The sequence below is a fragment of the Mustela erminea genome, chromosome X (genome assembly GCF_009829155.1).
Source record: "Mustela erminea isolate mMusErm1 chromosome X, mMusErm1.Pri, whole genome shotgun sequence".
Taxonomy (NCBI): Eukaryota; Metazoa; Chordata; class Mammalia; order Carnivora; family Mustelidae; genus Mustela; species Mustela erminea.
The window spans coordinates 60,075,453-60,100,289 of NC_045635.1; the positions used below are offsets into that span (position 1 = coordinate 60,075,453).

At 43.8% G+C, this 24,837-nt stretch overlaps 1 protein-coding gene across 2 annotated transcripts in view; it reads right to left on the reverse strand.

Annotated features, from left to right (window-relative positions):
- The window catches only part of HDAC8 (histone deacetylase 8), a 221,868-nt gene that overhangs the window by 26,221 nt on the left and 170,810 nt on the right, over positions 1-24,837 (reverse strand). For both annotated transcript variants that reach the window (XM_032331391.1, XM_032331393.1), the window contains one exon: positions 1,203-1,308. In XM_032331391.1, coding sequence (XP_032187282.1) covers positions 1,203-1,308 — 106 coding nt within the window. The remainder of the gene's footprint in view (positions 1-1,202; positions 1,309-24,837) is intronic.

Here is a 24,837-nt window from a genome sequence, read left to right on the forward strand (position 1 = left end):
AGGTTAGGGCCTTAATATAACCTTCAGCAAAGATGCCCCCCTAGGACACAGTGTCTTTCCTTAGACTAACTCTGGTACAGAATAGGCCTCCCTTTCATGCTGGTTTCTATTCCAATGAGGGAGTCAAAAGTAGGAGAATTGCTGCTATCTTGGTCGTTATATGAATAAACATGGGAATTTCACTCTCTAAGATGGGCAATATGATACCCTTAGCCTCTTAATTTTACAAATAATTAGGACCCCCAAAATATGCACACATACATACAAATTCAATTAAATAAGAAAATGGGTGCCAAAACGACTTTACAATAGTGTAGAGAAAGTGAACTGAGTTATGGAGCAGCAGCTGGGGCTTGGGGAGGGGCTCTACTGGAAAGCTAAGGGCAGCTTCCCCAGACAGCTAGTGGACAATGTGATCAAGATGATAATAACCTAGTTGTGGGCCAGCCGGAGGGAAGGGCAGGGTAGGGCGGCTTCTCCACCTCCAGTGCTCTGGGAAAAGACTGGGGAGCCTACTCTCAGGGCACCGGAATCCAGACTATCCATTGTAGGCCTGTGGTCTCTCAAGGCCAGATTGGACCATGGAACTATGCAGGAACACAATGTCTGCGAGACCCTCCTTCCCCCTCCCTGAAGTCTGAAGAGGCTTGAACTTCCCTCACCTTCAAGAAGGCTTTACTGTTGCTCTTTTATTTTTTATTTTATTTTTTTTAAGATTTTATTTTTATTTATTTGACAGAGAGAGATCACAAGCAGGCAGAGAGGCAGGCAGAGAGAGAGGAGGAAGCAGGCTCCCTGCTGAGCAGAGAGCCCGATGCGAGCCTCGATCCCAGGACCCTGAGATCATGACCTGAGCCGAAGGCAGCGGCTTAACCCACTGAGCCACCCAGGCACCCTACTGTTGCTCTTTTAAAAGAAAAAGGATTCCAGGGCACACTTGAGAACTGGTTTTTCTCTGGGGGTGCCTCCAGATAAAACTTTTGTCCCCCTGAAGGTGACATTAACTGGCCAAATGACCATTCCAGTCAGAGTGGCCAGTGTGGAATTCCAACGACAAGCTATCAGGCCAAGAAGATGTTTCCCTTCTAAGTCAGGGAAATGGTTAGCCACTAAAGACAAATGGTATTTGGGGAAGCCCCCAGCGACAGGCCACTGCGAGCTGGGTGCAATGAGGAGGGCAGAGCTTGAGGGGCGGTGCTCACCTTTGATGTAGTTGAGGATTTGCTGGACTCGGTGGGGCTCATTGCGGTCTGGCCGGCAGCTTGGCGTGATTTCCAACACGTAATCAGGACCATATGCTGTGAAAAACTGTAAGGAAAAGGGAAAGGCCAAAAAACAAACTAAACCACAGAAAACCTCCGAAGCAAACCACATACACACAGAACAACTGAAAGAAAACCACCAGTACTGACAAGGAAAGGGAGGCCCAGGGGCGCTGGGCAGGATGATTTGGCAGGAAAGGCCCGTGCCGGTGGTGCCACTCCTTTTGTTCAAAAGCCCCAGGGACAGGTCACAGCTACATTATTTAGCATGTTGTTCAAGGTTCTCTCTGCTCAGGCGTCCACTTTTCTCTCCAGCCTTAATTCTTACTGCACCCTCCTCTCTGGCCACACTGGCCTGCCCTGGGCTCCCCCAAATCCCACCGTGCTTTGCACTCCCCTTAGGATCTCTGCCGCCGCTCCTTGTTCGGGTTGCAAAGGTCCTGCCCTCAATTTCTGCTGCCTGTGAAAAACTTCCCCATACTCCAGGCAGAGCTCAAATGTCACCTCCTTCACAAAGCTGTCCCTTATTTTCCACCAACCCCCAGAATGTTCTTTTGGTACCTTAATTTTTTGGCCCGTATTCAACGAGTGCTTGCCTGCCTGTCACACGTGGGTCACTGTGCTGGCTGCTGGGAGGACCATGAAGATGGGCAAGACCTCCTCTGGGATGCACTCGCTCCTCACAGGTGCATTCTGCTCCGGACAGAGATTTGTCAACAGTGACATGAGCTCCCTGCACTGTCAGCTTCTGGAGGGCAGGTAGCACCTATGTCTTATTACCTCCTTCATCCTCACAGGCTAATGGCAGTTGTCTCCTAGTTTCGGCTGCCTTGAATTCCCTGATCCAGGAATGTCAAGCAAGCCTGGTTTCCCCAGTTTTTCTTTCCTTGTAGCAGAGTTTATTTGTTCTTTAAATTCAAGGAATCAAAATAAAGGATTTGAATTCTATTTCTAGCTCACTAGATGATTCCTTGTGACTTCTGGTAAGTCACAATATCTGATTCAGCTTCTCTATGAGGGCCCGCTTGGGGAAAAACACTCCACGACAAAGGGAATCATTCAATTGGGATAAGTCCTTGAATGGGAAGTATGCACAACCACTATTTCTGTTTAGTGTTTAACAGAAATAGTATTTGTGCATACTCTCTGGAGAAAGAGCATATGGTCCTTAACCTTACGTTACAGTATCAATAGTGATATTGTTAGGCAGTAAGTATAACAGGGGGATTCAAATTCCACGGGAAAAAATGGTAGAGAGCACATGAAAAAAGGGATGTGGATATGGGTCGTGAATTTGATGTCATTCACAGAAGCCCAGGGTTATTGCCACTGCCACCAAATTATCCTTGTTAAGAGTCTGGATGTATATCTGGCACCATGGGAGATGTTGTGGAAGCATCTGTAAGGGTTCTAATGGCACCTTTGTGGAATCCATGGGAGTCATTTGACGGGTAGATGGCTTTTGCACATCCACAATGGAAAACTACACATTTAGTTAAAAGGAAAATGCCCAAGACTGTCCCAGTGCTTATTATATTGCCTTTTTTTTTTAATGGACTGAAATAGAAAGGAAAGGAGGGCCTTGTTCCTTCCTGCTGGAATCATTTACTCTCTGATGCCTGGAGCCCTGAGTCCTGGAGATAGAAGAAGCCTTGAGTGGAGCTCATCTTCACCAAACCAATATATGGAAGAGACACAAGAGGGGTTACCCGGGGGGATACACCCAGAAACTGACCCCCCAGTATGATCTAAGAAACTTGACGGGTTTGTCAAGTTTTAGATAAGGAGGGCCCCTCAGTCCAAGTTCAAGGATCTCATGGGCTTGGCTCTGGAAGAGAAGGCTTCAAACAGGTGTTGCACTCTCTTCTTAGGCAACCTCTTTTCCTCCAGAGGGTGTCAAGTAGCACACTCATTCCACAGGTATGAAAAGATGCGTTTAGAGAGAGCAATAGAAGAAAGGCAGCTGCAACTGCCTTTAGTGCTTTGATGCTGGGAGTTTGGATCCTCTCCCAGAGTGGCCACTTAAGTGACCACTGCTGGGACCCAAACTCCCAGCACCAAAGCACTATAAAAATCAGAGGCAGGGTGCCTCACTGAGATACAGGAGGAGGGAATGTTCTGCCTCCATCTATGGAGGCAGAGGCTCACTGCTGATCCTCTGTCAGCAAGACAGGTTGTGAGCTGTCTATTCAGGGCTGAGCGTTTGAAACAATATGTCTGCACTGTGAACGCCTACAGTGTGATTACCCATACCCTTCTGCTTTAGTTCCTTCTTTGACCAAGAGCGCGCAAGGTTGCAAGATGGACAGCTAGGGCCAGAACAGATTCCTATGTGACAGAACTCGGTTTGAATGGGATTGAGCCTCTCAATCTGGCTGCATTAGTACCTGGCTTTAACTGACCCACAAATAACCCCTTCCTTGCTGAGGCAGGCCGGCTGTTGCTAATAACCAAGTCTGGGTTCCTAAACATCTCTCCACCTTGGCCAATGAAAGAGTATTCCCGGGTTCTGCTTATTTGCACTGTTCTTAGGCTAGGGGACACTCATGATTCAAGAAAGTCCCTGCTTTGTGATCCAGTTCGACATGGCAGCTGGCTGGTCCTAGCTTTGGGAGGCTCTATTTGGGGCTGAGAGAAGTGACAGGCTCCCAGAAGTTAGAGGCTTATACCTAAGGCAAAGGTATTGCCCTATTCCCCCCTCTGTCTCCCTCATGGCAATTCTCTGTTTGTTTCTGTCTTATATTGTGCTTTTACTTTGGCACTTGTTAGCGCTTTTCTACTAGACTATGAACTCTGCAGAGGCAGAAACTTCTGTCACATTCTTTGTTGAATTGAAGTCAAGTCATCAAAGGTTCTCCTTAAACCTTTATTTTAAAGTTACAGTGAATGAAATTCATTCACAAAAGATCTAGCTGGCTGTTCAGTTAATTCTGTGGAATAATGCAAAGAGCCAACTCATAGCATTAACAGCTTTTCTGGACTCTTGAGGCAGCATGATGAGGTGGAAAGAGCCCTGGCTTTAGAGTCAGACAGAGCTGGATGTTCTGTCAGGGTTTAGTCATGTGCCTCAGGTGTGCTGCTTAATCTCTCTTTTGTCATTGCTACCAGAGGGCTGAGCAGAAACGCTCGACCTGGCTCAGTTGTTAGAGATAACATGAACAAAAGGGCCTAGCACAGGGCCCATACCATAGTAGGCCTTCAGTAAATGTGAATTCCCTCCTCCAGAGGCAAGAGGCCCTTGCCTAACTGAGGTGCCTCACCCATACCCAGGGGGGATGTTGGGCCAAGTACTTGGGGTGGCTATGCAGAAAGAAGAACATGTTCCTCCTGCTAGACAAAGCCCAGCTGCCCCAGTGTCCTCTTTACTGGCCTACACCTTTAGCTCTGCCTAGGGCCTGTGGAGAAACTGACTTCTCTTACAGTTTCCTGCCCTATGCTCCTGCCACTTGTTACTGGAGAGGTGGAAAGGAAATCTGATCACAGAAGGCAAAGGAGATATTGGGGTGGAGGGATTTGGCCAGCACTAGAAATAGCTTGAGGCCCCGCCCTGAAACTGCCTTGCAGCCCTGAAGAGGAAAGGAAATGGGCAAGCAGCAATCCCATTCCCAGACAGGTGGAGCGGGGATGAAAGAGGCCAGCTGGCCTTCTAGTCAAAATGCTGGCTTTGATCTCAGCAAAGGAAGGAGGGAGGTGCTAACCCTTCTCCACCCCTTCCCCTTTTCCCTCAGCACTCCTTTTGCTTTCTGAGTTTCAGTTGATACATTTTTGAGGGGAACATAGTAGCGGAAAGGAGGCAAATGGAGAGTCCAAAGTGGGGTTGAGGGATGGGAACAGAAGGTAATGGCGACTTTAGGGTAGTTGGTCCTTTCTTGACTCAAGAGTCAATGAATAAAGAAATGAAGTAGCTCAGTTCTTATTCAGGTCAGCCCAGCTCAAGGCCCTTTTCTGGTCACTCCTTTCCAGCTCTCGCTCACACAGCGCGAACAGTGTACACTTAGATATTCGGCCAAGAAGATATTCAGAAGAAGTCTTAGATTTGCTTTTATTCCTTCATAGTCCAATGTGGTCACGGGAGACCAAACCTGGAGCTACCAATCCTTTTATCCTTCTTCCCTCAATGTTTATTGAGTGCCTACTGTGTGCCTGCCAAAGTAAGTTCATGAGTTACAAAGACAGTAAGATGTGTTTAGAAGGAAGAATTATTACAGAACATTGTGATGACAGGTATAACAATAATACCAAAGATAAAAGTAATCAAAACATTTATTAAAGGCTTATACGTGTCAGGCACCTAAAGTATCTCAGCACTTTTTATGGGTTGACTAACTTAGTCCTCATAACCAACCCATATGGAGGTACTAGAATTATTTCCATTTTAAGATGAAGATCTGAAGTGTAGAGTAGTCAGATAACTCGACCGAGATCACACAGCGTGTGTAGTGCTAAGATTCGAACCCAGGTCATTCTGGAGATCAGCACTACCTATAGGAACCTCTAGATTACCTCAGAAAAAGTGATGTGTGTGTGTGTGTGTGTGTGTGTGTGTGTGTGTGTGTGTGAGGGTGGTCTGCAAGTAGGGTGTGATGGCTGGGAGGGAGGCATTCCCAAGAGAGCCTTGGGTAAAGGCAGTGAGTGTGGAACAGAACTGCACATTTTAGGCACTGAAATTAATTTGATATGGCTCGAGGGTAGGGCATAAGGAGAATTAGGACATGAGGCTGGGGAGGCAGGCATGAGTTTCCCAGTGGGTGCTGCCCGCTCCCCACACTCAGGCATTTGGCCTTATTCCAGACTGGAAGGTTCATGAGGGCAGAACATTGTTTTACTTCCTGCTGTTTTGCCAGTTCCCAAAACAGTGCTTGCATCTAGTAGTTGGTAAATAACTATTTGTGGGAAAAGGAAATGAAAACTTGGGGGAGCTTATAAATGAGGGAATGGATAGGTCAGCTGTGTCCTTTAGAAGACTCACTGGCTATAGTGTGGAGAATGGAGCAGCATTTGAGGGCAGGAATGCAAGGAGGGAGTCCAGTGAGAAGGCTGGTGCTAGAGCCATGATGAGTGGTATCTGGGTCGGAACCATAACAGTTGTGGGAGGAATGGAGAGATTGAAAAACTGAAATGATAGCATTAATAAGACTAAACATGAATTGGGTGTGGAAAGCAAGGAAGGAGAGAAAGCCAAGGATGTTGGACCATTTAGGAGACGCATTAACAAGATGAGGAGTACAGGCAGACGACAAGGGCTAGCGGCAAGGTGTACGTGTGTGTGGGGAACTCAGCAGGTAGCAGTTTGAGGGTCAGGATCCTAATGATATGGTGCTCTGGTATTTAAGAGAGAGGTTGGGCCTACAATATAGGATATGGGCTAGAGATTTCGGAGTTGTCAGTGACATCAAAGAATTGGAAGAGAATTGCCAGGGAAGTGTCTTGGCTGGCAGGGGAGGCTTACTACAGAGTGAGAAGGGAAGAGAGGCAAGGAAAGAATCATGGGGAACAGCCAATACTTCAGAGGTGGACAGAGGGAGTGGAAACAATCCTGGTGACAATCTGAGATACCACAGAGAGATTAAGTAAAAAGAGGGCAGTCTTCTGATTTGTCCACGGGAAGGAGAGCTTTGCTGTAGCCAAGTCAGTGGAGGGTGTGGACAAAGACTAGAAAGTCAGAATGGGAGGAAGTGGAGATGAGAATGATGGTACGAATACACTTTTTATTTTAAGAGTTTGACATAGGGGTGGGGTTGAGGTAGGGTGGGTGATTTAAGATGAGAGAGTCTTAAATATATTTATAGACTGAGGATAAGGACCCTAGAATGTTTGTCTTTCTGGCCCCAGAGCTCCACAAAGGAAGAGTACTGTTTTATTCATATTTATCGTACCTTCAGCTCCTAGAATGGGGCCTGGAAAATAATAGGTGCTCAATTCATGTTTCTTTTTTCCTTTTTAAAGATTGTATTTATTTAACAGAGACACAGCGAGAGAGGGAACACAAGCAGGGGGAGTGGGAGGGAGAAGCAGGCTTCCCGCTGAGCAGGGAGCCCGACGCGGGGCTCGATCCCAGGACTCTGGGATCATGACCAGAGCTGAAGGCAGACACTTAACAACTAAGCCACCCTGGTGACTCTCAATTCATGTTTCTTGAATGAAGGAAATGAAATGTGTTTGGGATTCGAGAAGACTCACATCCAGTAGAGAGAATTAGGGTCTTGAAAGACAGGGTGATTGCAACTAGGCAGGAATGGGGTAGGGTGGGCGATAGTCAGTGGAGGCAAGAGAATGCTGGACAAATCTGGGGACCAGCGAGTATTATAAAGTTAGGTAAAGTTGGTAAAGGAGAGCATGGGAGGCCTGAATCCCAGGTTGAAGAGACAGAACTTGCTGTGACAGGCACTGGGACAGCCTCGATTAGATCTATGCCTTAGGAAACGTGGGAGCAAACGTAGAAAGGCTGGGTGACCAGTGTGGAGGCTTTTGCAATAGTTCAAGGGGGAGATAACGAGAGCCTGAACAAGGGTGATTGCTGTGGAGATGGAAAGAAGGGGAAAGAGACATTCTAAAGGTAGACTCACCAGGACTTTGGTAAGTGACTGGCTGGAGACGAAAGGAGAGAAGAGAAGGGAGAAGTCAAAGTTGACTCCTAGGTTTTAAGTCTGGCGAAGCGGGAGAATTCCTGTGCCCCTGACAGAGCTGGGGTAAATTAGCAGGAAGAGCTAGTATGGCTACGGGAAGGTGATGGGATTGGGTTTAGTGGGGTCTGAGATGGCAGGAGGGAATCTGGGTCACTGTGTCTAGCAGGCAGCTGAAGATGTGATGATGGTGAATGGAAGAGAGGTCATGGCTGAAGACTAAGGTGGTAAGGGGATAAAAAGAGCCAGGGAATAGGCAGAAAAAGAGCAGCTAGAGAAGAAGAAAGGGAACAGCAGAGTGAAATCTCACAGTCTTAGGGATGACATTCAGCATGAGGAAGATGTTTAAAGGAATACATTTGCCATGCTGGCAATGTGCTTCTGTGGCTGAGAATTCTTCTCTCCTAGTCAGTAGGGGGATATAGTGATACTGCTTCTAGACAGCCCTCTTTTTATTACTCCAAGTAGCTCTCAAATATTTTTTATTGTTAACTCAAGGTTTACCTTTCTCTAAAAATTAGACTTGATTCCACCAGGGTAAGCCCAAGGTCGGTGCCAATCCCTCTTACAGAACCCTGAGGCTTTACTTTGCTTTCAGTTGGGGAGGTTGGTTGGTTAGGTTGGCCCTAACCAGGAAGTGCATTTCTTGTCCTGAATTACTCTGTGAACAGAACTCATCACAACCAGAATAACATAGCACTAGCGCTTTGAACCATAATATGGTCTTGCATGATGCTTCTCAGTCTTTCCTATGTCACCAATTACTCCATCAAAGAACCTTGGCCCAACCATGATGGAAACAAAAAAGCTATCCTTTCCCCAGAAAAAAACATTTCTGTTTACAGGAAGTTCAGTTATTATAGATATCACTTACGGTACATTTTACAAACACAAAATTGTGGTGGTATTATTATGAGTAAATTTTATTGCCCTGGCTCTATAACACAAAGACACAAAAAATAATAACCCCATCAGTTGTCGGACTGAACTGGCAGGAAGCAACTCATCAGAGGCAATTGCTTGTAGGCAGGGAAATGGGGAAGTAGGATTGTCCAGAGTATGACCGAGAGAGGTCAGGAAGATACAGCTATTGGAGATAAGATGTTACCATGGCAGACGTGAGGATGGAAACCAAGCATCCCATCTAGACCACATCTGTCCCACCTGTAGTACTCATCTCATCCCCTGAACACAGAGTCAGTTCCTTTTTTTTTTTTTTTAAGATTTTATTTATTTATTTGACAGAGAGAGAGATCACAGGTAGGCAGAGAGGCAGGCAGAGACAGAGAGAGGGGGGAAGCAGGCTCCCTGCTGAGCAGAGAGCCTGATGTGGGGCTGGATCCCAGGACCCTGGGATCATGACCTGAGCCGAAGGTGGAGGCTTTAACCCACTGAGCCACCCAGTTACCCCCAAAGAGTCAGTTCTTAAGAATTGTTTTATGGTGAGGCTCCTATACCAGTGCCAAGAAATGTTTGAATGAATGAGTGAATGAATGAATAGGTCTTGGAAACAGTTTCATTATTCAGATGTTTTGACAGCATTTTAACTATCGGTGTAGAAAAAAGTTTATTAAGCAAAATAATCAGGTAAACCTGGGGAATGTTAGTTTATCTGAATACTAATTGTATTTAAACAGAGCATATGTCCAGTATTAACTAGTCTTATTTCATTAGCTAAAGTACTTAGAGGCTTTGTGAATACACATATATGGTCCTTTAGTGTACTATGTATTCACTAAGGTCAATCCACAGTACTTTGTGTGTGTGTGTGCATATTCTATTAGGTGCTGAGTAACAGCCACGAACTTTAACCCATGGCTTTGGACTTTCAGTCCAGTGGGCTTTCCATCACACCATGAAGCAATCAGCACACTTAAAAAGTGAGATTTCTGGAGTATTATGGGACGAGCCCTAAATTTTTGCTTCACTCATTTAATAGGCCTATGACCTTAGGCAAGTTACCTGACAGTTATGTCTTGGTTTTCTTGTTTGTAAAATGGGGACAACAACAGAATTTCCTTATAGAGTTGTTGTGACAAAATATGAGTGAATTCATGTAAAGCATTTAAAACAGTGCCTGAAGCATAGTAAATACTCAGTGTTATTTAATGCTAGATGATATTATTATTTTTATCATTATTATTATCTTATTAATATGATTTACCAACTGCGCAAAAAAACAGGAGTTCTGCGTGTAATGAACAGTAGCAAAACTGGATTTTTTTTTTTTTTTTTACAAATGCCCCTGGAGACTGAATGAGGGTGAGTTTCAAAGAGCTCATTCTGCATCTACAAACCCTGAAACCAGAAAGTAAGCAGAGAGACCAAGAAGGGAAGGATACCCCCAAATGAAAGGAATTTAAAAAATACAATGGAAGAGAGGAGGAGGTAATGAGAAACTGGAAGTGGCGGGAAAGAGAGGCAGGGGGACAGACGTGACAGAAAGAAGAGATAAATATGGAGTACATTTGGTGAGGGAAGGAAGGAGGTACGAGGAGGCGGCTGAAGAGACAAGGACAGGGTGGCTGTCACTCGACTAGGGGTCTCCCTACAGGCCAAGGTTTTCCTTCAGGCGTGGTTTCAGGGGTTTGGGAGAAGGGTCCTGGACAAGACTAATACCTTCCCCACATCACTGCTGATCCTCAAATTTCCACGAGTAGAGAGAATTCCTTCTTCAGAAATATATGCAGGGCCAACTTTGGTTATACCGTATGTCTCTGTTAATCAAATGAATATTTTGGAAACAAGCCTACACATGGAGCTTTTCTTTTTCTTTTTCTTCATTGACTTTTCCTTAAGCCAAGGGTGGGAACGGAAGATGGGAGAGTATAGGGATATCGCTTCGCCTGGCATGCCACTGGACAAGTTATAAGATGACCTTGAAAATGGATTCTACAGGAAGATTAGTAAGTGCTGCCTTGGCTTGATCTTTATACTACTCCAAGCAACTGTCCTCTGTCTATCCTTCACTGCTGAACTTCTTAAAATTTCTTTTTTCACCACCTTGATTGCTTCATTTCTCAGACACTTTAACCTACTGCTGTCTGTTTTCTTCCTCACACCTCCACTGAACTGTTTTCTAGAAGGGTGACAAGGAGATTTCAGCTTGCTGGCAACTCTGGTTGATTGGTAGTAGCTGCTTGGGTACTGTGTTGGAAAGGGTTCTGAGGCTGTGTCTAGGTTCATCAAGAAAATGCCATGATCAGTTTGTCATGTAATTCATGGGGTACATGGTGTAAGCGTGGGGGCTGGGGAGATGTGTTCACGTGTGTCCTGTATTTGCTATACCCACTTGAGGAGGCCAAGGATGATCTCCTCATTACCAATCTACTGTCTTCTTTTCAGTTACCACTCATACTATTTGCTCTTTCTCCAGCACATGTCATCAACTACCCCCTCATTTGTGGCATTATCTTCTCTCTCACCGCCACCTCTCTCCCTGTTCCTTCTGTCTCCTTCCCTGAGTCATCTTCCTTCACCTGTCTCTTAAAAGTAGGTGCCCTGGGTTGTGCTCTCAGCTTTTCTTTCTCTCTCTCTCTGTAAGACTTTACACTCTTTGCTGCTGTTTTAATCACTTCTATGCAGAGATCCTACATCTCTGGGTCCAGGGTTTATCCCCAGCTTGCATTTATAACTGTCTGCTGGACATTTCTACCTGAAAAACTTGAATTCTTGGTATGTGATGCTTAATGTGTTCCAAGTGGAGCAAATTCAGTGTAAGTCTTTCCAGAGAGAACATTCATCCTGTCTTATTGTATACTTAGCCCCATAGGTGAGTCCCATCATATCAGAAGCTCCTCAGTAAAGGTTTGAACTTATGACCCTGAATGGGTCAGTGTGTTTGTGCTTTGTTTAGAGGCACTGGATTTTGTGCTTTCAAAATATCTGAAATGATATGGGATTCAGGGATAGAGATTAGGGGATCTCTGTCCCCATGAGATATTCTCATTGTTTCATGAGCAATAATTTTTTTCCTCTCCATTTGTCAGATGAAAAAAACCCAAACAAACCATATCTAACCATGTGCAAGAAGACAGAGTCTGGCATTCTTTCTCAGGGGACAGCTGGATAGCTAGCAATATGTTTTGGATATTGTTTGAAAACACTCAACGGGTTATCTGCTGGGGTAGGAGGCAGGGTGGGAGGTGCTGCGGAGACAATGACGAAACAGACAATCCCTGGCCTTGTGGAGCTTATAGTCTAGTAGAGAAGGTAGACAGCTATAGGAATAACTACAATGAGATGAAAGTTAGAGGTGAATCATTTCTTTAGGGCTACAGGAACTCGAGTGGGAATTCTTAACTCTGAGCGTGGGGGATGGGTGATGGATAAGACTTCATGGAGGAGATGGGAAACAACTGAACTGGCCTTGGAGGATGAGTTAGAGTTAAATAGGAAGGGAGAGAAGGTAAGAAAGGGAGAAGAAGCAGAATGAAGATAACAAAGATATATTTTAGACAAATAATCACAAATTAATTTATGAGAAAGAACAGAGTACCGGGTCATGACCAGCACCAGCCCAGCTCTGTAAGCAACTTTCTTGTCTTCTCTGTATAGCACATCCTTTCTTTGTGATGAACAATGGGCTGGGTAGAGTCAGGGAAAAAGTCATGGATGGACTTGAACATCAGAGTAGGATTTCTTGCTGATGTATCTGTCACAGCGGTTCCTTTGGGTGGAGGCGAATCTGGGTTGTATTTGCTTAGAACTGATCAATTCATTTGTTCCCTCATTCACTTGATAACCAATATCCCTGAGCACTCCTGGGTGGCAGGTTCTGGGCACAAAGAGAGGAATGAGACTCAGCCTCTGCCCTCAAGGAGTAGATGGGGAGACAGCTGTGCAAACGCTGATTCTAATGCTTTGTGGCAAGTGCCAGAATAGACGTGTGGGCAAGGAGATGTGTGGGCAAGGAGCTTCCCTCTGGAGTCCAGAAATTGGTCAGAAATTCAGATCTGATCATGTCATCCCCCTCGCCTAAGAAGTGTACTTGGCTCCCCACCAACTGGAGGACCAAGTCCAAACTCTAAAGCAGGGCATACAAAGGCCCTTACAGTCTGGCCCCACTGACTTCTCCAGTCTTCTCTCACACCATGGTCCAGGTGATGGGCCCTACACCTTAGTCACACCGAACTGAGTATCTCCCCCTACTCCTCTTTATCTGGTTGACTCTTCTGACTCCCTCGAACCCTTGCTAAATGTTGCTTCTCTCTTGTACCAGCCCAGGCTCCCCCAGAGGGAACAAGTGCCTCCTCTGCATTCCCACAGCTCGCAGTCAGCCTCTCTGTTCTAGCAGTTATCACATTAGAGTGTAATTGTTTGTTTCTATGTCTGTCTCCCCATATAGTCAGTGTTCTCCCGAAGGCTGGGAACCCAGCCTTATTCTTTTCTTCATCCTCGAACTGTGGTATGGGCCTGGTGCATGGTAGGTGCTCCGTACATCTTTGCCGAGTGAATGAATGACTCGGCCATGTGGACCCTTGGGCCTGGTCATTGTCAGCAGCTGGCATTACTTAACTTGAGAGATGTATAAAAAATGAAGGGCGGCCAGAGTAGCTGAAAAACGGGCGGCTCTAGTGACATCAGGAAAAACAAAACTGGAGAAGGTTGGGACAATGCCCCCACTCAGCCTTTTAACAAATGGCTCTCCCTTCTAAGCAGCCCCTCTTTGTCTCCCTCCCATTCACTTTCGAAAACCCAGTCATTGAACCCATCCCAATTATTCCTGGTCAGTGGCATATCCAGGAAACACTTTGTTTACAAGCAATTAAAATACACTAAAATAGATTTATGCACGTTGAACCTGATCCTGCTGGTAAGAAGGGAGTAAAGGACTTCTATCTTGCAGGGTATTTGCTTCCTGAGGTCACTCTTCATCACTCTGTATCTACTGTGCCAGTTTGGTGCTAACACTGCAAACGTCCGGAGGTCGTTCTTAAGGCACCAGTGTGCTGTGAACGGTTCAAGAAGCCTAGAGACTGTGCTTGACCTCAGCCAGCTGTCCCATGAATGGGTGAGCTGCCTCTACTCACATCCACCCCAGTGTGGGTGCCGGGCCGGCTCAGCAGCAGGCAAGCTCTGGGTAGTAGGAAAGCTCCCCTGCACTGAGACTGGCAGCTTGGTTTCCAATAACATGGGAACCACCAGGAATCACTTAACCCTGTGAGGTTCAGCCTCCACATCGGTAAAATGGGAACACAAATCTTTGCCCTGCCAAGTTCAAAGGGTTGTTTATAAGGATCAACGGAAGAAATTTTGTGAAAAGTTCTTGAGGCTGGACAGATGGAGGGGGTTTCACTTCCACTCCAAAAACTGTAACTCGTGGCTGTTGGGCCCCTTTAATGCTCTCCAGCTGATTAGTGAAGGTATACTGGGGCTCGTCCCCTAAATGGCTTATTTAAGACTTCACACAAGGATGATTCATTACCTTGCCATACTCAGACCAACACTGTGTGTGAGTGTTTTTAAAGTTTCTCTACACCCAATGTGGGGCTCGAACCCATGACCCCAAGATCAAGAGTTGCATGCTCTTCCCACAAGACAGCTAGGTGCCCCAAACCAACAGTGTTTTAATGTCCCTCTAATGAAGATGGCAGTCAGCAGCTAAACAAACAGGCCATTTGGTTGAGAACTGACACAGGGCAGCAAAGGCCTCGCACATGGCGTTCAGGTGTCCCCAGAGATTTTGTGCTATCCCTCTCCACAGCAGGCCCTGCTTCCTTGGGTTTGATTCCAGGGGAAAAAAAGGCCTCCTTTTGCTCTCTGAGAAACCTAGAGCATACAGTTGAACCACTCAGGGGGCCAATGTGGTCAGTGCAAAATTTAGAACGAACAAATTCAAACGGCGTACTTCAGCATCGACTTTTAAGTTAAATGCAAAGGAATGACAAAAAAGCAGGGTGGGGAAGAAAAGGTCATGGCCAATCAGTACACCAGAGTGATGGTCCACCCGGAAGTCTGACTTTAAATTATTAAGGCCTCGAGATACATTAGTGGGAAGTCGTCTACCATACATCTGTCAAAAGGGTCCTGGGTTCCTTCATGCTCCATTGCATCTCCCTGTCTTTTATAGACAATGCCCAGCCCTCCCCTCTCAGCCTAGACCATTTCTACTCAGGTTTCGAGACCCAGCGCGAAATGTAACATCTCTGAAGTCTTTGCTGAATTCCTGAAGGTGAAGTTCCTTGTTCCCTCCTCTGTGCCTCCACAAGGCCTTTTATAGCCCTCTGGCCCACACTGGCAGATTTGTTTCCATGCCCTTCCAAGCTTAGGCTGCGAGTGCAGCTCTCAGGAACAAGAAGCCCAGGGTAGCTTTACTTAGCACAGATCAGGGCACAGAGCTGGCCCTCATTCAAGGCTGGCTGAACAAATGAGCATTTGAGCCTACAGGCACTGAATTCATTTCTAGGATCTGCATAGGACCCCAAGGGAATGTTCGTGAGGCAAAGATTTGATATGGTATACGTGCTTCGTCCACACTGGTTTACCTGATTAGTGACCGCCTTGGTGCTGGCAAGCAGCAAGAAACCTGCAGGCAGAGGCAGGCTGACAATGTACCAGGGTCTGGGAGGCCTACGGGTCCAGGCTATCAGCTTGGTTCCCACAGCCTGCAGATGGTAGCTCCACCCCTACCTTTAGCTCTCCTGTGCCTGCTTCTCAGGAAGTTGCCCAGCAGCACTGTTTAGTACATTTTGAAAACTGAAAACGCACCCATGGATCAGAAAGGAATGGCCATCGCACAGTCTGACCCGGCCTTCGCTCTCACAGATGCCCCGGCTCAATGGCCGTGGCCTCTGGTTCTCCTGGTTCTGTACACGGTAAACTCGGTGACTCTGGATACATGGGCTTATCTTACATTCCCTGTCCCCCCAAGGGAGAGAATAATGAAGATGTGGCATGTGCTGAGTCAATAAAAAGCGTGACTGAGGTCCCCGTGGACAGGGAAAGCACCAGTTGATGCTGGCAGGGCTGGCAGCGTTTTGCTGTTTGGGTTGTTTCTGTTTGTAAGTATGAATCATTCTGCCTGAAGCCGCAACGTGCAGCCCTTGGAGGGGGAGAAAGGAAGGACAGGCAGGTGCCTCTAGCCCAGGCTGCAGCAGAAGCAGTGCACACAGAAGTAGAAAGGATGGGTTGGGGTGGGAAGAGAGGGAAGGGGAGGGGATAGGAAGGGACAAGATGGAACTGGACGAGATGCTCAGCTGCTGGCTCACCGACAGCTGGTCTCTTGCAGGGACCAGGGGCAACAAGCTCTGACGGCTGTGCGTACTGGAGCAGTTTTGAATGGAAATAAAAACTCGTGACAAAGTCAATCTGACACATCTTTAATGATACCACATAATGATTATTGTGCTGTACTGTAATTAGGCATAATGGAAAGCAGCTCCCAGGAATGACTATAATTACGATTACATTTACACAGCTGAACCAAATATTTCTGAGGTCAGTCAGGATGGGGATAGGGGTTGGGGTAGTCTGGACAGGAGGTAGAGCAGAAGGCTAGTTGCAAGGCATTTCTCTGATTCTCCTTTTTCTCCCCTCCCCATCCCACTCTGAGGTTATGGGTCCCTACATCCCTTATTGGGGAACAAAGATCTGATGAGGGGTTTGGATGGTTAGCTCCTTCCTCCAGCCAGGGAGAGGCCACCCTGAATCCCATAGGGCTAGGAAATCTGGGAGGCTCAGAGGGGCTTTGGGCTGATTAGTCCTGACTTTTCTATGAGGCCTGAAATTCTATCAAGTGGCCTTAACCCTAAAAAGTATATGCCTCATGTGTGGAACCATGTTTGGATCCTGATTTGAACAAATCCATATTTTCAAGACAATCGGGTAAAACTCAACAGTGACTGGCATCAGATGATCTTAAGGAATGACTAATTTTGTTGAGTTTGTATTGTAGTTACATCAAGAAAAGGTCCTTATCTGTTGGAGAAACATACTGAAATATTTACAAGCCAGCCATTGTGGAAGGGTATGGTACCAGGGATTTTCTTTAAAATACTTCAGTAATAATAATAATAATAATAATAATAATAATAATAATAATAAAGGGAGAACAGAAGAAATAAGAATGGCAGAGTGTTGGTAATTGCTGAAGCTGGGTGATGGGTACATGGTTGGGGGGGGGTGGTTTGTTAGCCTCTGCTCTCCGCTATGTATATGTTTTAAAGTTCCCATAAGAAAATGTTAAAAAAAACTCGTGTACTCTAGACTGCTCTGGCAAGGATTCATACATCAGCGAAAATTAGTTCGATCACACTAACAATATACGGCAGATGCAGCAGAAGCAGGTGGCTATTAGGAATGAGACTTTCGGCTAGGCAGAGCCAGGAGAGTGGGCAGATGTATGCTGCAACATGGGCCACTGTTAGGGAGTGTCAAGTCTTGGAAGGGCAGAGAAATGTGTGCAAGGGATAGGGAATCTGAATGGTCAGGGTATGGTATGAAAGTTCCAGGAGAGAAGGCAGGGGGTGAAAGAAGAGAAGAGACAGCGTGTGACAGGTGTTTACGTCCAAGTGTTAGGTCAGCCACTAGCCTGTAAGCTCCTGGGGCTTGGACCTGGATTGTAATGCTCTCTGTCTTCCCTACAGCTCCCAGCTTATTTCTTTTATTTCACTCATTCATTTAGTTAAGAATGTTTATTGGGTGCCTACTATAGCCAGGCAATACAAATGTGTGCATATAGTAGGCAAAGGAGATAGAAAAGTGAACAGAACAAAGTCTTTGCCATCTGGGAGCTCACATTCCAGTGGGAAAAGACAGTACAGAAACAATGAGGATGTACATCAGATGGTGATAAATGGTGCAAAGGAAAATAATGTTGGTTAAGGTGGATTGAGGATGCTGGGTAGTTGCTCCGGAGCAAACTTGTATGACACGTAGGCCCTTGTAAACTTTTCCAGGTCCCCCTGGATCCTGACTCTTGGTCATGTTGGACTCCGTGCCTGGGTTTCACCAAGGGCTCTTGGGCTGGGCAGCCTGTATATACTTTATATACACTTTAACCTCGTTCTTGACCTAACTGCCCTCTCCTACACCCGATTCATCCACGTTCTTCTCTAGGTGCCAGTTCTTCCAGGAAGCTTTCATAGAGAGGTCCTTCCTTCTTCCCATATCTCCATTATCCCCTCGGTCTTCTCTGCTTCCACAGTACCCTCGTATGAATCTCTACTGCAGTCCTTGCCATCTGGATTATAATTCTCTTCCCTACTAACTTTGAGATCTTGGAGGCCTAGAACATAGTAGGGATCCTTATATGCCTAATGAATACCTGAATGAATGGATGGATGAAACAATGAATATGCTTCCTAGCAGAACATCGGAGACTTGGGAAGCATCTTTCCCTTAAACCAAATGCTGGGGCAAGGAGAAGTGCTGGTGTGTGCTCAGACACCACAGGGAGAAGTGGGATCAGTATTCTTGGATATGTATTAAACTTGATGATGATTATGATAATCATATTCACACTCAACATTTATTTCAGGGATTTGGGAGCCAGACCACCTGGGTTTTAATTTTGGTGCGACCATTTGATAGCTGTGTGGTTTGGGGCAGGTTACTTATACTACCTGTGCCTCAGTTTTCTCATCTGGAAAATGGGGGTGAGATAACACTATGTATTAAAATGAGATAAAGTTCTGCAAAGCACTTAGAATAGTACCTGGCATACAGTAAATGGTATATAAGGGTTTGCTATTATTATTTATTACTGTGAGCCAGTGACTGTGCTAAATGCTTTATTTACACATTCATGTACATTGAGCACAAGCGAGTGCTAGGCCTAAGGGAAAGAATGCTATCATGGAGTTTATATTTGACCTGACTTTATCCTCACACAATATAAGGGAGGTCCTGCACCTAGCCCCATTATAGAAAGAAGAGAAGTGAGGCTTAAACCTGTTAAGTCACTTGTCTGAGGTCATAGAGTTCATGGATGAATATTAGGATTCTATATCTGATCTGCGTGACTCCAAAAACCATTGCTTCAGACCAGGGGTTGGCAACCCCTCTATTTTTTCCCCTTCAGGATATAATTCACCCTTTAAGAATACACAGTTCAGGTATTCACAAGTAGTCTATCAAGATTGTGCAACCATCGCCACTAATTCTAGAATGTTTTCATCACTCCAGAAAAAAAAACCCCTGTACCCACAAAGCATTCATTTTCCCTTCCCCTTGCCCTAGCAATCACTGATCTACTTCCTATCTCTACGGATTTGCCTATTCTGGACATTTAATATAAATAGAATCATATACATGTAGTCTTTTGTGTCTGGCTTCTTTCACTTAACATGATATTTTCAAGATTCATCCATGTTGTAGCATGTATCAGTACTTTGTTACTTTTTATGGCTGAATAATATGCCACTGTAGAGATATAATTTGATTATCCATTCATCAGTTGATGAATATTGGGGCTGTTTCTACTTTTTGGTTATGACAAATACTGCTGCTGTGAAATTTTATGTATAAGTTTTTGTGTGAACACATATGGTTAAATATCTAAAAGTTAAATTTCTGGGTCATTTGGTAACTTCATACTTAGCATTTTGAAGAACTGCCAGACTGTTTTCCAAAGAGGCTATACCATTTTACATTCCCACCAGTAATGTATGAGAGTTCCAATCTCTCCACGTCTTTGCTAACACTTGCTATTGTCTGTCTTTTGGATTATAGTTATCCTGGAGTGGCAGTGGCATCTCATAGTAGTCCTGATTCACATTCTTTTAATGACTAGTGATGTTGAACATTTCCTCATTTGTTTATTGGCCATTTGTATGTCCTCTTTGCAGAAATGCTGATTCATATCCTTTTGCCCATTTTAATTTAATTTTATTATTTTTTTAAAAGATTTTATTTAATTTATTTGACAGACAGAGATCACAAGTAGGCAGAGAGGCAGGCAGAGGGAGAGGAAGGAAAGCAGGCTCCCCACTGAGCAGAGAGCCCGATTTGGGGCTTGATCCTAGGACCCTGGGATCATGACCTGAGCCGAAGGCAGATGCTTTAACCCACTGAGCCACCCAGGCACCCCTGCTTTTGCCCATTTTTAAATTGGGTTATTCTGATTTTTAGTATTGAGTTTGTAAGAGTTTGTAAATGTATTCTGGACACGAGTCTCTTATCAGTTCTATGATTTGCAAGTAATTTCTTCCATCCTATGGGTTGTTTTTTCACTTTCTTGATATTATTCTGTGAAGCACAGAGGTATTTAATTTTTATGAAGCCCAACTTATCCTTTTTTTCTTCTTTTTTTTTCTTGTGGTAAGAGTGCAATATTACCTCTTTTTTCCCTTTGGTAGCATGTGCATTTGGTGTCATATTAAAAAAACCAATTCAAGGTTGTGAAGATTTACACCTACATTTCTTCTAAGAGTATTATAATTTTACCTTTCACATTTAGGTCTTTGCTCCATTTTGAGTTAATTTTTTGTATGTGGTGTGAGGCAAGGGTCCAACTTCATTCTTTTGCATGTGGTTATCCAGTTGTCCTAGCAGCATTCATTGGAAAGACTAATCTTTTCTCAGTGAATGGTCTTGGGACCCTTGTCAAAAAATCAACTGGACACAGATATATGGGTTTATTTCTAGATTCTCAGTTTGATTCCACTTATCTATATGTCTCTCTGAACGCCAGCACCACTGTCTCGACTATCGTAAGTTTTGAAATCAGGAAACATGAACCCTCCAACTATGTTCTTCTTTTGTTAAGATTGTTTTTGATATTCTGGGTCTTTTGCATTTACATATGAATTTTAGGATCAGTTTGCTAATTTCTCAAAAAGAAACTAGCTGGGATTTTGATAGGGAATATGTTGAATTGATAGATCAATTTTGGGTTCACTGTCACTTAAGAATATTGTCTTCCAATCTGTGAACACAAGATATATTTCCATACAATGGTGTCTTGTAGTTTTCAGTGTACAAGTCTTGCACTTCTGTTTAATTTATTTATAAGTATTTCATTCTTTTTGATGCTATTGTAATGGGAATTGTTTTCTTAATTACATTTTTGGATTATTCATTGTTAATCTATAAAGATACAATTGATTTTTGTATATTAATCTTGTATCTAGTAAACTTGATGAACTCATTCTTTAAAAAAGGCTTAATTTTTAAATTTTTATTTCTTAAAAGGTTTATTTCATTTTACTTTAATTCAGTTAGCCAACACATAGTACATCCTTAGTTTCAGATATACTGTTCAGCAATTCATCAGTAGTGTATCACTCCCAGTGCTTATCACATCATGTACCCTCCTTAATGCCCATCACCCTATTTATTTATTTTAGAGATGGGGAGAGAGAGAGAGAGAGAGAGAGAGAGCAAGTGAGTAAGGAGGGGGCAGAGGGAGAGAGAGAATCTTAAGCAGACTCCATGCTGAGTGCATAGCCCAATGGGGGCTCAATCTCATGACCCATGACCTGAGCCAAAACCAAGAGCTGGGCATTTAACCAACTGAGCCACCAGGCGCTCCTAAGAAAGGTTTAACTGTTTCAGAGCAGTGTCAGGTTCACAGAAAAACTGAGAGGAAGGTACAGAGATATCCCATGTACCACTGCCTCTATACATAGACAGCTTCCCTCATTAGGATGACAATCCCCTATGAGAGTGGTACATTTGTTATAATCGATAAACCTACATCATTATCACCCAGTGTCCATGGTTTACGGTAGGGTTCACTCTTAGGTGTACATTGTGCAGGTTTGGACAAATGTAACATGACATATATTCATCACAGTATCATACAAAGTATTTTCACTGCCCTAAAAATCCTCTGTGCTCTGCCTATTCATCTCTCCCCCCATCATCAACTCCTGATGTTTTTATGGTCTCCATAGTTTTTCCTTTTCCAGAATGTCATATAGACACTGACATCCAATGTCAATTGGAATCATATGGTATATAGCCATTTCAGACTGCTTCTTTCACTTGGTAATATACATTTAAGGTTCCTCCAAGTCTTTTCATGATTTGATAGCTCATTTCTTCTTAGCACTGAATAATACTCCACTGTCTTGATGCACTACAGTTTGTTTATCCATTCACCTACTGAAGGACATCTTGGTTGCTTCCAAGTTTTGGCAATTATGAATAAAACTGCTCTAGAGATCTGTGAACAGGTTTTTATGTGGACATACTTTTCAACTCTTTTTGGTAAATACCAAGGAGCAGAGCACAATTGCTGGATCATATAGTAAGAGTATTTAATTTTGTAAGAAACTGTCAAACTGCCTTCCAGAGTGGCTGTACCATTTTACATTCCCACTAGCAATAAATGAGATTTCCTTTTGCTCCACACTCTCTCTAGTATTTGGTATTGTCAGTGTTCTGGATTTTGGACATATGGATGCATTTTTCTTAGCTCCAATAATGTTTTTGCAGATATCTTAGGATTTTTTATATAAAAAATCATGTAAAATCATGTAATCTGCAAATAGCAGCAGCTTTACTTTTTTCTTTCCTATCTGGATGCCTTTTACTTCTTTTTCTCCAATTGTCTGGCTAGAACCTCTAGGACAATATTGAATAGAAGTGGCAAGAATGTCTTGCCTTGTCTTGTTCCTGATCTTAGAAGAAAAGTTTTCCATCTTTTGCCATTAAGTATGATATTAGATGTAGATTTTTTTTTTAAAGATTTTTACTTATTTATTGAGAGAGAGGTAGTGAGAGAGAGCAGAAGCGAGGAGAAATCAGAGGGAGAAGCAGACTCCCCATGGAGCTGGGAGCCCGATGTGGGACTTGATCCCAGGACTCTGGGATCATGACCTGAGCCGAAGGCAGTCGTCCAACTAACTGAGCCACCCAGGCGTCCCTAGATGTAGATTTTTGCCCTTTATCAGGTTGGAGAAGTTCTTTTCTATTTTTAATTTATTGAGTGGGTTTTGTTTTTTATGATGAAAGGGTACAGGATTTTGTCAAATGATTTTTGTGTGTGTGTCTATTGAGGTGATCCCAGCTTTGTTCTTTTTATTCTATGGATATGGTGTAGTTCATTATTTAATTTTCAGGGTAACAACAACTTTGCATCCTGGAATGAATTGTACTTGGTCATGGTGTATGATCCTTTTCATATGTTGCCAGATTTGGTTTGCTAGTACCTTGTAGAGGATTTCTGTGTAAAAGAAATATTGGACTATAGTTTTATTTTCTTGTGATTTTAGTTTAGTTTGGTATCAGGGTAATAATGGCCTCACTGAATTCATTGGGAAGTATTACCTTCTTTTCTATTTTTTTTTCCAGAAAGATTTATTTATTTATTTTTTGAGAGACAGAGAAAGAGAAGAGGGGCAGAGGGAGAGGGAGAGAATCCCAAGTAGACTCCCTGCTGAATACAATTCATCACTCCCAAGTACAATTCATTTCAGGATGCAAAGTTGTTGTTACCCAACATGGGGCTCAATCCCACAACCCTGAGATTATGAACTGAGCCAAAATCAAGAGTAGGAGGCTTAGCCCACTGAACTACCTGAGCACCCCTCCTCTTCTTTTTTTTTTTTGGAAGATTTTATTCATTTATTTGGCAGAGAGAGAGAGACAGACAGACGGACAGACAGACAGCACAAGCGGGGGGACTGGCAGGCAGAGGGAGAGGGAGAAAGAGAACCTGAGCAAGGAGCCCGACTTGGGGCTTAACCCCAGGACCCCAGGACCCCAGTATCATTACCTGACCTGAAGGCAGATGCTTAACTGACTGAGCCATCCAGGCACCCATATTTTTTTTAAATGAAAGATTGGTGTTAAGTCTTTAAATGTTTGGTATAATTAACAGTAAAACCCACATATGCTTGGAGCCTTCTTTCTGGGATTAAAAATATATGTATTAATTCAATCTCTTATCGTTATAGGTCTATTCAGATTTTCTTTTTTTTTCTTGAGTTAGTTTCTGTGGTATGTGACTTTCTAGGAATATGTCCATTACATCTAGGTTATATAATTTGTTGGCATACAATTTTTCATAGTATTCATATATACTCCTTTTTATTTCTGTAAAGTTTGTAGTAATGTTCCTATTCTCATTTCTGATTTTAATAATTTGAGTTTTCTCTATTTTTTCTTGGTCAGTCTTCCAAATGTTTGTCAATTTTGTTGATCTTTACAAAGAATCTCTTTTTGGTTTCATTGATTCTCTGTATTGTTTTTCTATTCTTTTTCTCCTTTATTTTTGCCCTGATTTTTATTATTTCATTTCTTCTGCTTGCTCTGGGTTTAGTTTGCTCTTCTAGTTTCTGAAGGTGGAAGAGCCTGGGTGGCTCAGTCATTAAACACATGACTTTGGTTCAGGTCATGATCTCAGGGTCCTGGAATCGAGCCCCACATGGGGCTCCTCACTCAGTGGGGGTGTGCTAGTCCTTCTGCCCCTCACTCTGCTCATACACACACACACACACACTCTTAAATAAATAAAGATTTTGTTTATTTATTTGAGAGAGAGACACAGTGAGAGAGGAACACAAGCAGGGGGAGTGGGAGAGGGAGAAGCAGGCTTCCCACCGAGCAGGGAGCCCGATGTGGGGCTTCATCCCAGGACCTCGGGATCATGACCTGAGCTGAAGGCAGATGCTTAATAACTGAGCCACCCAGATGCCCCTAAATAAATAAAATCTTTTAAAAATTTGTGCTGTCTCAAATAAATAAATAAAATCTTAAAAAAAAACCTGAACCCCCCAGATGCCCAATTTTTCTTCTTAACGCAGACATTCACAACTATAAATTTCCTTTTAAGCACTGTGTTCACTGCATTCAGTAACTTTTGGCATGTTTTGGTCGATCCATTCTGAAGTCTTTCCTAACTTTCTTTGTGATAGTTTCTTTAACCCATTGGTTATTTAGGAGTGTGCTGTTTAATTTCTACATATTTGAGAATTCCCCAAATTTTCTTCTTTTATTGGCTTTTAATTTTATTCTTTTCCATTTAATTTCATTTCAAAGTACTTTGTATGATTTCAATGCTT